Source organism: Diorhabda carinulata, chromosome 6, assembly GCF_026250575.1.
Source record: "Diorhabda carinulata isolate Delta chromosome 6, icDioCari1.1, whole genome shotgun sequence".
In the NCBI taxonomy this organism is placed as follows: domain Eukaryota; kingdom Metazoa; phylum Arthropoda; class Insecta; order Coleoptera; family Chrysomelidae; genus Diorhabda; species Diorhabda carinulata.
The window spans coordinates 19,461,557-19,476,618 of record NC_079465.1 but is presented as its reverse complement, the minus strand read 5'-3'; the positions used below and the strand labels follow the sequence as shown (position 1 = coordinate 19,476,618).

The window sequence follows — 15,062 nt, the reverse complement described above, 5'->3', positions numbered from 1 at the left end:
CATTTTTTCAAAAAACGAAGTAGAAGTTGGGCCTTAATCTCACTGTATGCCGCATCGATGTTTTCTGGTACTACAGAGGATTTTGGACCATTTTTACGAAATTCATCCTGTAGCGAAGTGCGATCACGATTGTATTCGTAAATCATAACATTCGTAAATAACTGTTTAACACGTTCTGAGTACGTTTACCATTAAAAATATTCATTGTTGCCATATCTCAAACCAACCCTCGTATAAAGAAATTTTATGTAAACGATTATCATTATCATAATTATAGAAATATCTGGTAACTCATGATAAAACAAACATAATTTGACACGAATTATTTCGGGCTCTCGTTATTTGAAATCATAGTCTACTTCTAATTTTGAAACAACATACTTCAACGAGGAATGTTCATTAAATCCTATATTTTTTTGCCGTTGCGGCAAATGCACCAAAATTCCACTCTGGTTCACTTTGTCGATTGAAAATTTATTGTGTTTTCAGTTGCATAAACGACATTTCATTTGTAGATTTACCCATCAAATGATATTATGAAGAGATAGATATATACAAAAAGAATTTATTTTGGATAGCTTCTCTTCGCTTATTTATTGAACACCTTTTATATTATTAGATTTGCTCTCATATAAAATCTATCAATAATTCTCAATCAACTTTAATATGCATGTTTATATCTCATAGTTTCCAAATTAGTTTCGTAAATATGTAACAAATATTAGCAGCGGAATTTCGAGTTTCCTTTCCTACTCAACAATTCTTAGCAGTTCAATTCTCTTTCTACTGTAACTCTGCTATAATTTCTATTTACTTTAGTTTGAAGACATCAAATCCAATGCATGCTTGGACACCTCTTTCGTTTCCCAGGTATAGATCTTGCTCTGGAAGTTAGAGACAACACCAAGTAAGTAGATCGTTAGACCCATTACATAGGAAGTCATCAGAGGGATGGTTAAAGAAGTTAAGGGTGCACCACATCGGAAAAAGCAGTTTTCTCTCCCCAATTAAATCTTACTTAAATTAAGGTACGCTCAGAAGGTGCTCTTTGAGATTTGGAGTGGATAAACTCAATGGAAATTAGGAAACTATTTTGGGATGATATGTGTTTTTAGGCATCCTAAGATCGCATACCGAGCCCGAATAAATTGAAGCAACATTCATTCAGATACACATCCATACATGTGCTGTAGTTCGAAGAGAAACTTTCATTTTTGGGGCTTCGAAGCGTTCTTTGGGTTAATTGTGTTCTACTCTAGTTAACATTCATTTCTTTCTGTATCTTTACCTAATTAGTGAGACATCCTTCAGTACCACGCTTAAGAATATTTTACCCCTATTATTAATTCTTAGCGATTTTAGACTTAAATTTTGTGGCATTTTTGATATCATAGCACCCCGATTTACCTCTTTTTAGTTTATGAAATACCCGTTCAACCTCTACTGTTAATAATAAACTTTCTACTTCTAGATGCTTTTATCTTATATTTCAGCTTTATCTTCTTCTTCTTGATTAAGTAATTTCTCCAATTATTCCCACCAGCCCTTTATAATCTCTTCATTTTGTTTCAATACAACACAGTTTTTATTTTTTATTGGTATTATATTATTTTATGTTTTATTTATTCATATTTTTGAGAACTTTGAAAAAGAGTTCATAATTGAGTTTGATTTCTTCTACGTTGATGTTAATCATTTCACTGGCTGCGATTACCAAACCTTTAAGCTTTTTTCTTTGAAATTTATAATTTTCGTAATCTTCAATCTTTTTATTTAGTATATTGATACACTTTGTATTTAATCTTGTTAAATTTGCAATTCTCTTTAGATATCAGGCTTTAACGCCGATTATACGAAATGATTTCATTTTATATTAATGAAATGACTTTTGATAATATGAAATGTTGGTTTTCAAAAGAAATACTAATGGCGAAGTGACATATTGAACATTGTTAGATATTTATACCTGTTAGGCATGTAGACGAACTGAAATAAAAAAGCATCAAACCCAGAATGAGATCACACAAAGACAAACTTTTATTACCAGTAGAGAGGGCGTACAGACGTTAATATGTATAGTATGGATCGTTAGGAAGAGAGGAAGTTGTGTTGAGAACACATGGCGATCCTAAAAATAGCTTACAAAGAAGTAGGCAGTCATCCAAAGAAGAACGTATCACATTATAGAATACGCATGTATTTAATTCATTTTTTATTTAGCTAAAACTCAATATTTATTCTGTCAAAAAATGTCGAAAATAATATTTAACATTCACTTTAATTTTTTTTAATGAGATTGGTACCTTAGATATTATTGTTTTGGGCTGGTTTATTCAAAAGTTAACAATTTATACTTTTTGCGAATAGTTTCACGAAATAATTGGTAATTTTTTTAAGATTTCTTCGTGGCACAAGGAGCGAAATCAATTTTCCGGTGTGGAACCACCAATGAGAATTTTAATAAAAGAATTAGATATTTGGGGTCACTTCTTTCCAGATATTATTCTAAATATTATTGTTAAATACATCAATCAACACATTCTAGTGAAACAGGATAATTAACAGATAGGAAGAGATGCCGACACCACGTTTTTCTTTCGATAGTTCAGTTTGGATTGTATCACCAACTACAAAATTCAATAAAGTACTACTAATAGGCAGACGTATGTTAATCACGAGAGTTCTTACTAACAACTCAACTTTAAAAACTAAAAAAATATTATTTATGTCAGCAGTCTATACCCGGTCCCATTCAAGTGCGGAATCAGGCATCATGACCCCTCCCCCTAAACTCTGATCAATTAACTTGGTTTTTTGTTTCTTATAAAAGGAGGAATTATTTTACACCGTGGTTAAAGGGAGCCAATACTTCCAAATATTTCGAAAATCAAAACAATATCTAATGAAATAAAAATAAAGTGCTCAGGAAATTCGAGAGTTGGTCTAGTCGAAAGAATCAAAAACTCATATTTTGTGGGTAAAAGGCTTAAAATACCATGTCTTTGGGAAAGGACTCGTCCTAATACTAATGACCCCCCCTTCGTCAAGACCCTGGATCAGCCCTTGGTCCCATTGTTTTTATCTTACTTCGTCTCTCCGTATCTTTTTGTGTTAGAGTCTCATACAAAACAGCGTTGTCGCTGTGATACATAACTATCTTAGAAAGATGAACTAAATGCTTAAACTGTATGTATTTAGATGATCTAAAATCTAATGATCTCAATTTGATTAACTTCAGAACGAAAATGGGACAAGTGTAGAACTATTTCGACTAACGATGTGCCAACAAGGGTTTATTTTTTTATGAAAACATGTTAAGTTTGACTACGTATCAAGGACGCAAACAATATGATAAGTTGGCTTGAATGAGGAAATTTTTTGATGGTTTATTCAATAACTCCAAAACTGTAAATATATTCCTTTTGAATACCTAATAATAGAGGAAAAAACTAAAAGCGTTTCGCGAGAGATGTAGTTTTTGCCAAAATATGAAGGTATTTGCATTGATGGATGCTAAAACTTTTTATACCGATAATTTGAAGGTGTATGTATACGCATCCCACCAAAAGACGTTGTTACCAGACTTTGTGAACCAATACTTAACTCTGGAAGAAACATTATTGTTGATAACTAGTTTACTTGTATGCAGCTGCTTGAAAACCATTCTAGGTACAATAAAAAGACAAAAAAGAGTCCCTTCTTGAATTTTCTCGACCAGCAAATCGACCTGCACAGTCTAGCATGTTTGTTAATACTCATCAATACCAAAGGAAGACAGAAATATTTTACTGGTATGAGGTATTCATTTCTATGATAATCTCAAAGAAAAGACAAACAAACCTGATATAATTACAGCTTACAGTGATACCAAAGGAGGAGTTGACGGTGTTGATAAACTGTGAGCGATTATGGGCATATTTGCTTTATTTTGAATGCTAATTTCGCAGCTTTCAACAGATTTTAGCTAGCTATAAAACCATAAAATATAAGGATTACCAAAGCTGATATTCCCCTTCAACCGATTGTTTCAAATATTCAAATTCCTCTCATCCCATTATCTAATTATTTGAAAAAAATTTTATACCAAAACAAATACTATATTAAAAACATATAAGAAAAAAAAGATTAAAAGTATAAAAAGTCCTAACGAATATGTATTTATTTCGTTTGATGTTTTATCTTTATATACAAATATTCCTATTAATATTGTGAGAAATATTTTAGTAAAAAATGGGGCAAAAATGAAGAATATACTGAAATACCTCAGAATCAATTTACTAAAAATATAGAACTCACATTTACAACAACATATTTCAAATATGAGAAAGAAATATATGAATAAATTGATGATTATGCTATGGAAGTTTCCATTTCAAATGTTATAGCACAATTAGTAACAGAAGATCTTGAGGATTCTATCACAAGCAAACTTGATAAAAATATTCGATTTTTTTCTGATATATAGTTGATTGCATTACTGCCATACCAAAGAATCAAATAGGAAATACAAATAAAAATCGAACAAAATGATAAATTCAATTTTCTTGACATCACATTATATAAAATTAACAATAACTTAAGAATGGCATAGGACAACAACTTGGTCCTCAATTCGTGTCATTCTATATCACAAAAAAGTTTGACTGATAGATCTATCCAACTATTAGATCCTGAATTTAGATGCTTAACTATTCAAAACACAAAACCCACATTGAAAGAAAATAATGAGTAACATATTCAAGAAAAGAATAAAAGGGTACTACAATCAATTAAATAACAAAACAAAAACGAAACATCAAAACATAAATAATTTTTCCTTTCCATATGTACAAGGACTTTACCAACAACTATCAAATTATATAATAAATTATCCAAAGATTTCAATAAACTAAAATCTTAAACACCAAAAAACTAAATAAGTGATATTATATGTGCCTTGTACTAATTTTGACGCTACATAGGGCAGACATCTCAGTATTTCGAAAAGAGACTAAAAAGACATCAATACTACAAAAAAATTAAACTGTATTAACTATTGATTGGTATAAATACGCAGATTGTCAATGTCAATATGAAAAATTGTTGAAGAAAAACTAATTTTGAAAGAGAACTTAAAATATTTAGAATCATGAAAAAAGCCAAGTTTTCTATTATACTAGAGTATAGAAAATTTTTTGGAGGGACAACCCTTAGTATTTTCTGAAGTTTCGAAACATACTAACGCAAAAATACAATGAAATTAAGTAATAATATGAGATGAAGCATTTTCAATTCAATTTTCACTTGCTATTTCACAATGACGACTTATATTGAAAAAGTAATATAATTTCCCCTTAAAGAACTATGAATAAGTAGGTTACCGAATTTAGAACTTGTATTTATGTATCTACTGACTTATGAATTCATTTAAAGTCGAGGAAGATACAAAAAACAAAATGTGGCCACCATTAAAGGTCGATTAATTCAAAGTGACTTTTCGTTTACCGTTGACATTTGCTCTTACAAAATTAAAAACATTGAGATGCATAATACGATTCATAGTTGACGTTTACGTCGCCGTTTGCCGTTTGGATTTCAACATAAAAAATTTTTATATTTTGCCGTCGACTTAGCATTAGAAAAGTACCAATAATATCGGTTTAAGTTTGTGATTGTGCCTATTGCTCCCAATAAAAAAATTCATCCAAAAAACCGTTCATAAATACAAAATTTTAAAAGAAAAATCACGAAGATAGGAAGCAGTACATACGCCAAAAAGAACAAAATTTTTAGGTTAATGTATACGACTGAAAAATTTCAAAATCTATTGGTTCCAAAGCACGCAAAACTTTTTACAAACAAACATTTTTTTCGTGTAACATTAACAATAAAAAAGTTTCCCATATGGTATCTACTTAATTGGAAAAAATTAGAAATAGAATTTATCAAAAAAATATGTTATTAAACTATTGATCACAATTTCTATATGAATTATTTATGATAGCAATTTCAAGGTCAGTATTAATTTTTATGTTACGTCATTCATTTAATTCGATAAGACATTTTTATCTTTGTTGATCTCATTTATTTTTAAATATTGGGTGATGTAAAAACAAAATTTTTCTAAAATCGTATCCCCTCTTGATATTCCTACTTCTTTGATACGGTGTGCGGAGTGAATCATCATACGAAATTGGTATCCGTATATACAAACACAAAATATTTCCATCTCTTTCCACCGATTCCCTAATCTCCTGTCTCTATATACCCCCAGCGAAGTGAATGTTGACCCCATCGCCAGATCTATTTATAACATCACTCGGAGGACTAATAATTTTATTGTCTGTAGTTAAAATTAAAGTAGCGGCAGATGGTGATAAATTCGCAATGGACTTACTAAATCTAGTGAAAACGTTCCTGATATAACCTCCGATTTCCATGACCCAGCATAGATTTCAATTATATTTCGACAGCACGTAGGGAATACCTCAAATAACCGCGCAAATGGATGAGGACCAAATTTAAGCAAAAAATGTTATTAGCATTTTTTTTATTTATTTCGACCCAAAAAATGATGAAACCATCAACCCTGCAAATCTCTAGGTTTGGATCAAACTCGGAGAAGCTGCAACTCCAATTACAATATCAAAAACACATGGAGGATTAACATTTTTTCTAGTAGCAGAAAGAACATTCTCAATAAATCCAACAAATATCAAATCAGCAAATTTTTTGGAATGCGTGTGTCGAGCGCACAGATTATATAGGAGGGTGCATTGAGCGCATATTTGCAGGTAAAAAGACGGTTTCATCGATCCTTTTATTTACATTGAAACGTTTAGAAAAAAGAAGAAAAATTATAAAAGAGTTAACAACATAGTGAAAAATTTGTCATTAATGCGATTATAGTCATGGTCAAACGGGGATTTTATACTTAACCTAACCTAACCTAACCTAACCTAACCTAACCTAACCTCACCTAACTTCATCTAACCTAACCTAACCTCACCTAACCTCACCTAACTTCACCTAACCTCACCTAACCTCACCTAACCTCACCTAACCTCACCTAACCTCATCTAACCTCACCTAACCTCACCTAACCTCACCTAACCTCACCTAACCTCACCTAACCTCACCTAACCTCACCTAACCTCACCTAACCTCACCTAACCTCACCTAACCTCACCTAACCTCACCTAACCTCACCTAACCTCACCTAACCTCACCTAACCTCACCTAACCTCACCTAACCTCACCTAACCTCACCTAACCTCACCTAACCTCACCTAACCTAACGTAACCTAAGCTAACCAAATAAAATTTTAAACATTTGATCATTTTTTAAAATCTTAGAAGTTGCTGATGGTTTTTCGTTTTGTCTTATTGATAATAATTATTCAAAAGTTCGTATGTTTGCCCATCTCTAGGACTGACTTCGATAGATCAAATTTTCTTGTACGCTCGTCGAACGATTTTCGGATTCGTCACAGGTAATGTGCCCTAGATGTACGTGCTCCCAACCCCTTCAACCATCTACCTTCTTTTTAAAAATAAAGAAAACTGAAAATATTTCCAATTTTCAGTAATGGCATCTACAAAATGAAAATGATCGAAGTAATTGAAATATTTGGATGAAAATTTTGTTTTATTTAGATTTAGTTTATTTTATAATGAAATTTTCAGGTTATAAAGAGATTATATCGTATTATTCGATTGAAACAAAAAAAAATGCTTCTGGCTGGAACATAAAATAGAAATTTTTCATTTAAATGTAAGCAAAATCTGATCATTGATCAGAATTATGAACGGTCGAAGTTTATTTACGAATATATAAATATAGGTTTATACTAAGTACTGCACAAAGTTCGTACAAAGAAAAATATCCATTTTTGTAAAAAATGTGACAATTTTTTGATACGAATAAAAAAAATAGGACGTCAAAGTTCATACGACAAAACACACGACGTGATTGCTCGTATAAAATTAAGGTGCGTCTTCCTTATAAGAAAATTTTCTCAGTCCACCCCTTTCCGAGATATTACCCTTAAAAATTGGTGACTAAAATTGAGTCTTTATTCTTTACTAAAATTTCAGTTAAGCTTTCACCTGGAAATATCCACTTGCACTGGCGATTTCTTTCCAAACATTAATTTTTGGGGCGCTGGGATTAGTTTATCTGAATCCAGCTAGGATTTTCTCGAGTTATTAAGTGGCAATAATTTGCTATCCAGAAACTTACTCACATTATGACCATATTGTGGTGGTGCATCATCTTGTTGAAACCAAATACTGGAATCTGAGTATTTCTTATCATTAAGTCCGGAAATGACGCAATTAAGTCCGGAAGTCTGTAATAAGATGTTCTAAATATCGCTCAGCTGCGAAGTTTCCATAAGAAAATATCCACTTCCATTTCTTTCAAAATATCAATTTTTGGGGCGATGGTGTTGGTTTATCTCAATCCAGTGAGTATTTCCTCGAGTTAATCAGTGGAAATAATTTTGTCGATTTACTGTAGCATTTAATCAAAACGTTGCCTCGTTTGAAAATACCACACCACTGAAAATTTGGACTCTCATAACAATCCCTCAAAAAAATTTAATAAAATGTCAGATTCATCGTGAACAAGTTGAACTTTGTATACGAAAATGGTCCCAGAAGTACCTGCCCCAACAAGGAATCGTCTTTCATGGTAATTTCTTCTCCACACAATTTTCCCAGCGATGTTGGATACGGTTTTTTAATAAGAATCGAGATCACCTCTTCATTGTTAAGAAATCTTTGATCACCGGGCTATTATTTTGAGTTTGCGAACAGAAAATAATCCGAAGGGACTATATCTGCCGAATAGGTTGAATGAAGTAGCAATACAAACTTGCAGTAACGGATATCTGAGCTGGTGTATTGTCTTGATCAAAAAATACTTTCTTCTTAACCAAATGCGGCCGTTTAATTTCTTCGGTTAAACGTTGCAATAAGTTCACATAATACTCGCCGTTGAAAGTTTTTCCTTTTTCAAGATAGTCAATGAAAATTTTCCCACGCGCATCCCAAAAAAAACGACGTCATGACCTTGTTTGCAGGTGGAATGATCTTTGCCTCCTTTGTAGCCGGTTCTCTCTTTTCAGACTATTGTTTTGATTGTTCTTTGGTTTTAAGTGTGAAGACCCAGCTAGATCCAGAATATTTTGTATAGAGAAGGGTGAAATAGATAGTGAAATATACCTAGAAGCATTAGTCGGTTATTTCGATCAATTACACCTAAAGGAAGCTTTTGGTCAATTTCGAAAACATCGCAGATATAGGAGGGAGATGAATGGAGTCTGAAATTTGATTTCATCAACGCTACTGATCGCTTGAAAGGCAGTTTCGATACCTTATCCTAATTGGCATGTACTGGAAAGTATATCGAACAATAAATTAGATGTAAGAGTATGATAAACCACCCCACGACAATCATAGTTTTATACATATACTATTGATGATACGAGAAATCGATTTAGTATATCGGAAACATTTACATCCGGATATACCGGAAGTGGCCAGTTGGAGACCTCTGAGAGGTCTCCAACTGGCCACCAATGTCGTAAATACATTTTCAAATGTTAAAGTTATGGTCCAAGTAACATTGGATTGAAGAAAATTATTTTTGTTTATCATTATTTCAGTCTCTAACACAACCTCACCTAATGCAACCCAACATAACCTTGCAAAAATTACTAAATTTTCATTTTATTTATTGGCTTTTCGTGAAAATAATGTATTTGCATACTTTTTCCACAGAAACTCTTTGCGCATGCCTTAATCATATTGACTTTTCACACACAGATATATCTTGATGAGATCTATCGAAGTCAGACGAAACGATTCTAAATTTATAAATAAATGGTCCTAAAAATAAATATTTTGTTTCATTTTCTCATGAATTCATATTACTTAAAACTTTTTCAAATTGAACTACAATTAAATAACTCAATTCATCAACTTGCTTTTTAAAAACAATTTATTCGGCAAACTGAGGATTTAATAATTTCAAGTTACAAGTGGACAAATATCAAATCTACAAAACTGACAGACAGTTTAGACATAGACAAATTTATAGCAACGATAACTTAATGAGGTTAGAGTTCATAATAATTGATGATGATGCGCCGCTGTGAAGATGGTTGCTTAGGATAACTTAACTCTACCATAAATTTTTTATAAAACCTAATTTTCATATCTTAATTCCACTACGCTCACGATTGTTAAATTTTTACAATATTTCAATGATTCAGAAATTGTTGGAAAGAGGTTCCTATTTTCTGATTGAACAACAGCAAAATTTCATTAAAAACATTTAAAAATACACATATTCGTTGTTGATAATGATTCAAAGCATGTTTGTTTATGTTATCTTTCATTCCCACTTTTTTATATAAAGTCTAAACATTATTATAACTTATTTTTAGATGAAACAACGATAAATACATTTAGTTAGTAATATCTAAACCAGCAACGATGTCGAGTGTTTCAGTTGAAGACCAGTGGAAAGATTTCAAAGTAAGCGATTTGTTTATATTAATAGACATTTGTCATGAAATGTACATAGTGTGATAGAGACAACCTTGGACAAAATGATTTGTTTGTTTGGTCATTCATATGCATCGCATACACATTAATAATGAACAGTACAATATAAAAAATTCCGAAATGAGTATATTTAATATTGACATAACAAAATAACGTAGAAGAGTTTGGTTCTATCGGTAATTGAAATTCCTTACTAAACGATAAAAAATTGCAAAATAAATAAGTGTATGAGGGATAAAAAACATACCATGAAACGATGAAAATTTCCCACCCATATAAGATTTTACTATGGGCCGAATATAAGCCCAGACCTGGGCCAAGAATGTACAACTCTGGCATTAGCTTGAAAGCCATTTTTGGCCCAGATTTGGTGAGACTGTGGAATGATAACAATTTCCCTTGCTTGGTTTGCAAGCCTGGACCAAGCCTTGAACATATAAAGAAATGATACTATTTTTACTGTCTATTATGCGCTACAGAATTCATAAAAATTATTACTTTCAATGTTGAGATACTTATTATGTCTAGGATATTAGAACAAAACTTTATATAGTTATTCAAAATTCTGCCAAGCCTAGCTGACTATAGGATGGCCGAGGTCAACCAGGCTTGGGCCATTATTGGTTTGCCAAAGGCGAGTTTCCCAGCGTTGGCCCAAGCTAAGCCCCAGCGTTAAAGTATGGGAGCTCCTACATGGGAAACGAATTTACTACGAAACTACATCTCTGTTCATTGAAAAAACCATTACGAATTATCAGAAAAATCTGGAGAAGAAATAAAAAAAGCCAACTACTGAAAGGAAAAAGTAAAATCTCGAATCCATACCTATAGTATAAATATAACCTCCAAAGATTACATCTGGTATTGTAATGAGGGTAATGGATATCAACTTGGATTTAAAAATAAGAAGATGCCTGATTGACGGAGATGATTAACAAATAGATCGCTTCTAAAAACAAGCAGCAGAGGAGATAGTAATAGAAATTATGAGGAAAGTGATAATCAAAAATGATAAGTTAATCAACCAAGTGAAGCTAAACAGAAAGGAGCATAGACAAAGCCGATAACAACAAAAAACTCAACGAAGAATTGAAAAATATATACGATCGTCAACGCAGTTAAAACTTTGTTTGGAACGTGTAGTCATTGCATTCTTATGATTGATGATTAGGTTAAGTTAGGATTTAATATTCCAAGTGGCTATCCTTAATATATTTTTTGTTTTCCTTTGGCGCATTGTCTGGTTCCTTGCATTGGTCATCATTGTTAAATCCGTCTTGTTTATCCGAAGCACAACCTTGGTTCTAAGAGCGGTAATGTATTTAAAGTCCTCAGATATGGGGCTAGCCTCCTCCTTTTTCCGGGCTTTGGACCGGCAACAGAGTCATTGAGCTACTCAATCCACCCAACAACCCTGCAGGCGGGATCGATGATAACTGTTACTTAAAAAGATGAGCGTAGTAATGATTAACTTTCTTTTTATATTAGCAGTTTGCGAGCTGCGACTGCGAGTGCGCAACGAATACGTCGCAAACGTGCTGCGATGACGTCGCGAACGCGTGGCAGAAATGCGACGTTTTCGTCGCGTGTTTGGAGCGCTTAATACACTCATTAATAAAATTGATAAAAAGGTGGTGAGTACCAGGATTTATAAAATTACTATTCGGAATAAAAATCATTATAAATTGTATCTTTAGCGTTACTTTTCTCGTCAAAAACACTTGGTGAAGAATTTATTGGCTGCAATGAAGCCAGGGTGGCTTTGGACTTATAGAGTATTCTTGATAGTTTGGAGCATGACTGTAACACATATGCTTGTATTTTTTTCAAATTCTCATGATCTCAATTTTGGCATCCATTTTATAGTCAGGATGAATTGATCTTAAATCTTTTCGGTCTCTATGCATCCTCTCGTCCATCCTTTGCAATAACTTTGTAATCATTTTATCCTCTTCCCATGCCTTTTTTTTTTCAAATTGCGTTCACTGAATTCTCTGGTTTTTTGGTTCTATATTACGTAACGATATTGAATTTCACTAATAAATAGCTCTGTATCAATATCTGAATCTCCTAATAATGCTCGATGATATAAATGGGCACCTACATCCTATGGGGCGTATGGGTTGGTGTTTGTACGCGGCAGTACAAAATGGCGTCCACGCTGCGCGTGCGTGTGATAAGGCCCTAAGAATGAGATCGTACATTAATTGTACAAGTGTTATTGCAAAAGACTTCTAGACGATCCAGAGCTGAGCAGAAATTTGGACAGCTTAGAGCATACAAGAGAGGTCGCTGACCTGAGTGTGTTTAACCGACACTACTACGGCAAATGCTCATTTGAACTGTCTTACATGATCTCGCCTAGAGCAGTTTTTGCAAAACCTACTCGACAGGCAGATGTGGCTCATGAATACCGAGCTTACGTGCCTATAGAATGAGGCAGGCCTACAGAAGTTGAAGATCAATATCCACGGTATCTCGACACTTCACTAGAATTACGCGAGTGCAGAAGAGTTTACATTCTTGTTTTTTACATAAAAAACTGTTGACATCTTCAAAGTGAGCTCGGAAACTTTTCAGACAACCCTCGTATTTAACTGAAATACATATATTGTGTTCTTCGTAGTATGCTAAATGAAGTTCAATCCACTGTTTTAACAAAAGCAGAAAATATAAACCAAAATATATAATATAAATTGATTTATATTTTTTAAAATTTTCTGTAATGTGTAATTGATTGAGTATCCACTGATTATAATATTACGAATTAAAATAGGTATTACTTTCCAGAGTACTCATAATAAAAGTTATTCTGATGAAGAAGACGGTCGTAGATTCCAGATATTCAAAGACAATGTGGAGAAAATAGAAGCTCACAATAAAAAATATGAATCCGGTGAAGTGACTTTTAAGATGGGTATAAACAAGTTTGCTGATCTTACCGCTGAAGAAATGAAAAGTTATAAGGGCTTGGCACCTCTAAAATAAGAAGAGAATTACGTATTATAATCTTGTATGCTTATTTTGAATAAAATAGTCCAATAATCTTTATTTGTTGTTCATGAAAATAAAATGAACATTTTTCCATGGTTTTCAGCAAAGAATTGACGAGGACTACAAAAATTGAATAGCGTCAAATGATACGGGTACATTGGTCAGTTTTTATAGCTTTATGAATGTTATGTACTATCTCCAACAACGTTATCATAATCATCATCAGTCTTCTATCACTTAACTTCATCATCTTCTATTACCTTCCTTAAATCATCTTCATCCTGAATCTCATTTATGATTTCTTGCGGTAAAGAGAGTCCTTGTATGTATAGATCAGATCTACTACTCATTTCCAAAGAATAGCTTATCCTACTTTCTTCTTTGTTTTCTTCTGATGACAGACACAACACATAGATAAAGACAAGCTTATCATTTCTTTTATGATATTGTCATATTTTTATGATGTTTCGGCTAACATTCTGTCAAGACCCCCGTGAGATGTGTTGCGTCGATCATATCATGAGGTTCATCGGATGGAATCAAATCGTTTCAATCTCCTTTGCTGTCATGGTGTGTCTTTTTTGAGATTTTTCTGCATCTTAAACTTGTTCATCTAGTTCCAAATATTGCTCTGATGATTACACATTATAATGAGGAGACTTTTTACTCTCACTTTGCAAAATTTCTGTCACAAATTTTCCTCCATTATTTTTGATCTGCTTGTCGACTTAAGTGAATTCATCTATAGTAAAAAAGAAGAAAACCTTTATAATGTAGTGTTATATGAAAAATTTTAATATTAAAATGCTTAGGAACAACTAGTTTATCTTGAAATCGGGTTTGGCCTTATGTATTGAAGATAACACGTGGACTTATTTATGGAAAACCGAGATGGTTGCATCCCTCAAATGGATTCCCAAATGTTGAAATTATATTTAATGGTTAGTTGTGAAGCACTAGTTAAATATTTTGGATGTAGTTGAACTCCCAATCTGGTGAACAAAATCTCTTATATTACAAATTCTCACAAATGCCAACCAATTAAAATTTATGGAGTCCTGCAACAGACATTAATACTTTGAAACCTAGATGGAAACGACAATTTTGTGTTTTGTCTCTTCCCCGTTCAGTCGCAGTCTTTATATTTATAGATACTGGATTGAATTATGTCACAGTAACATTTCGATCACTCTAATTTCCACTTGAAGGTTTTGAAACCGCTAGATTACTTCTCAAACTTAATAAAACGTAATTTCCATTGTTTATGAATATTATCAAGTGGTTTCCAGAAGAAAGATGTGAAATTGGTGGTAACCACTTAATAGCCTCTTCGTTAACGTTTCCGAATAAGTTATACTACTTTTGATCTCATTTTGATCCTCTAGATCAGGGATGTCAAACTCAATTTTGCAGATTAAATGAAAAAAAATGTGCTGAATTATTCTAACATTTTATTTATCAAATTATGCAGTTATATAATGTGAAATTGTTAAAAAACATATAAGTATATAAGT

The 15,062-nt window shown here is 32.6% G+C and overlaps 1 protein-coding gene across 1 annotated transcript; it reads left to right on the top strand.

Annotated features, from left to right (window-relative positions):
* The first annotated feature begins 10,332 nt into the window (after positions 1-10,332).
* LOC130895609 (protein CTLA-2-beta-like) lies at positions 10,333-13,601 on the top strand. The gene is made up of 2 exons (XM_057803012.1): positions 10,333-10,524; positions 13,345-13,601. Exons 1-2 carry the CDS (start codon positions 10,483-10,485, stop codon positions 13,540-13,542), a joined length of 240 nt encoding a protein of 79 aa, XP_057658995.1. The 5' UTR covers positions 10,333-10,482; the 3' UTR covers positions 13,543-13,601.
* The last annotated feature ends 1,461 nt before the right edge of the window (positions 13,602-15,062 follow it).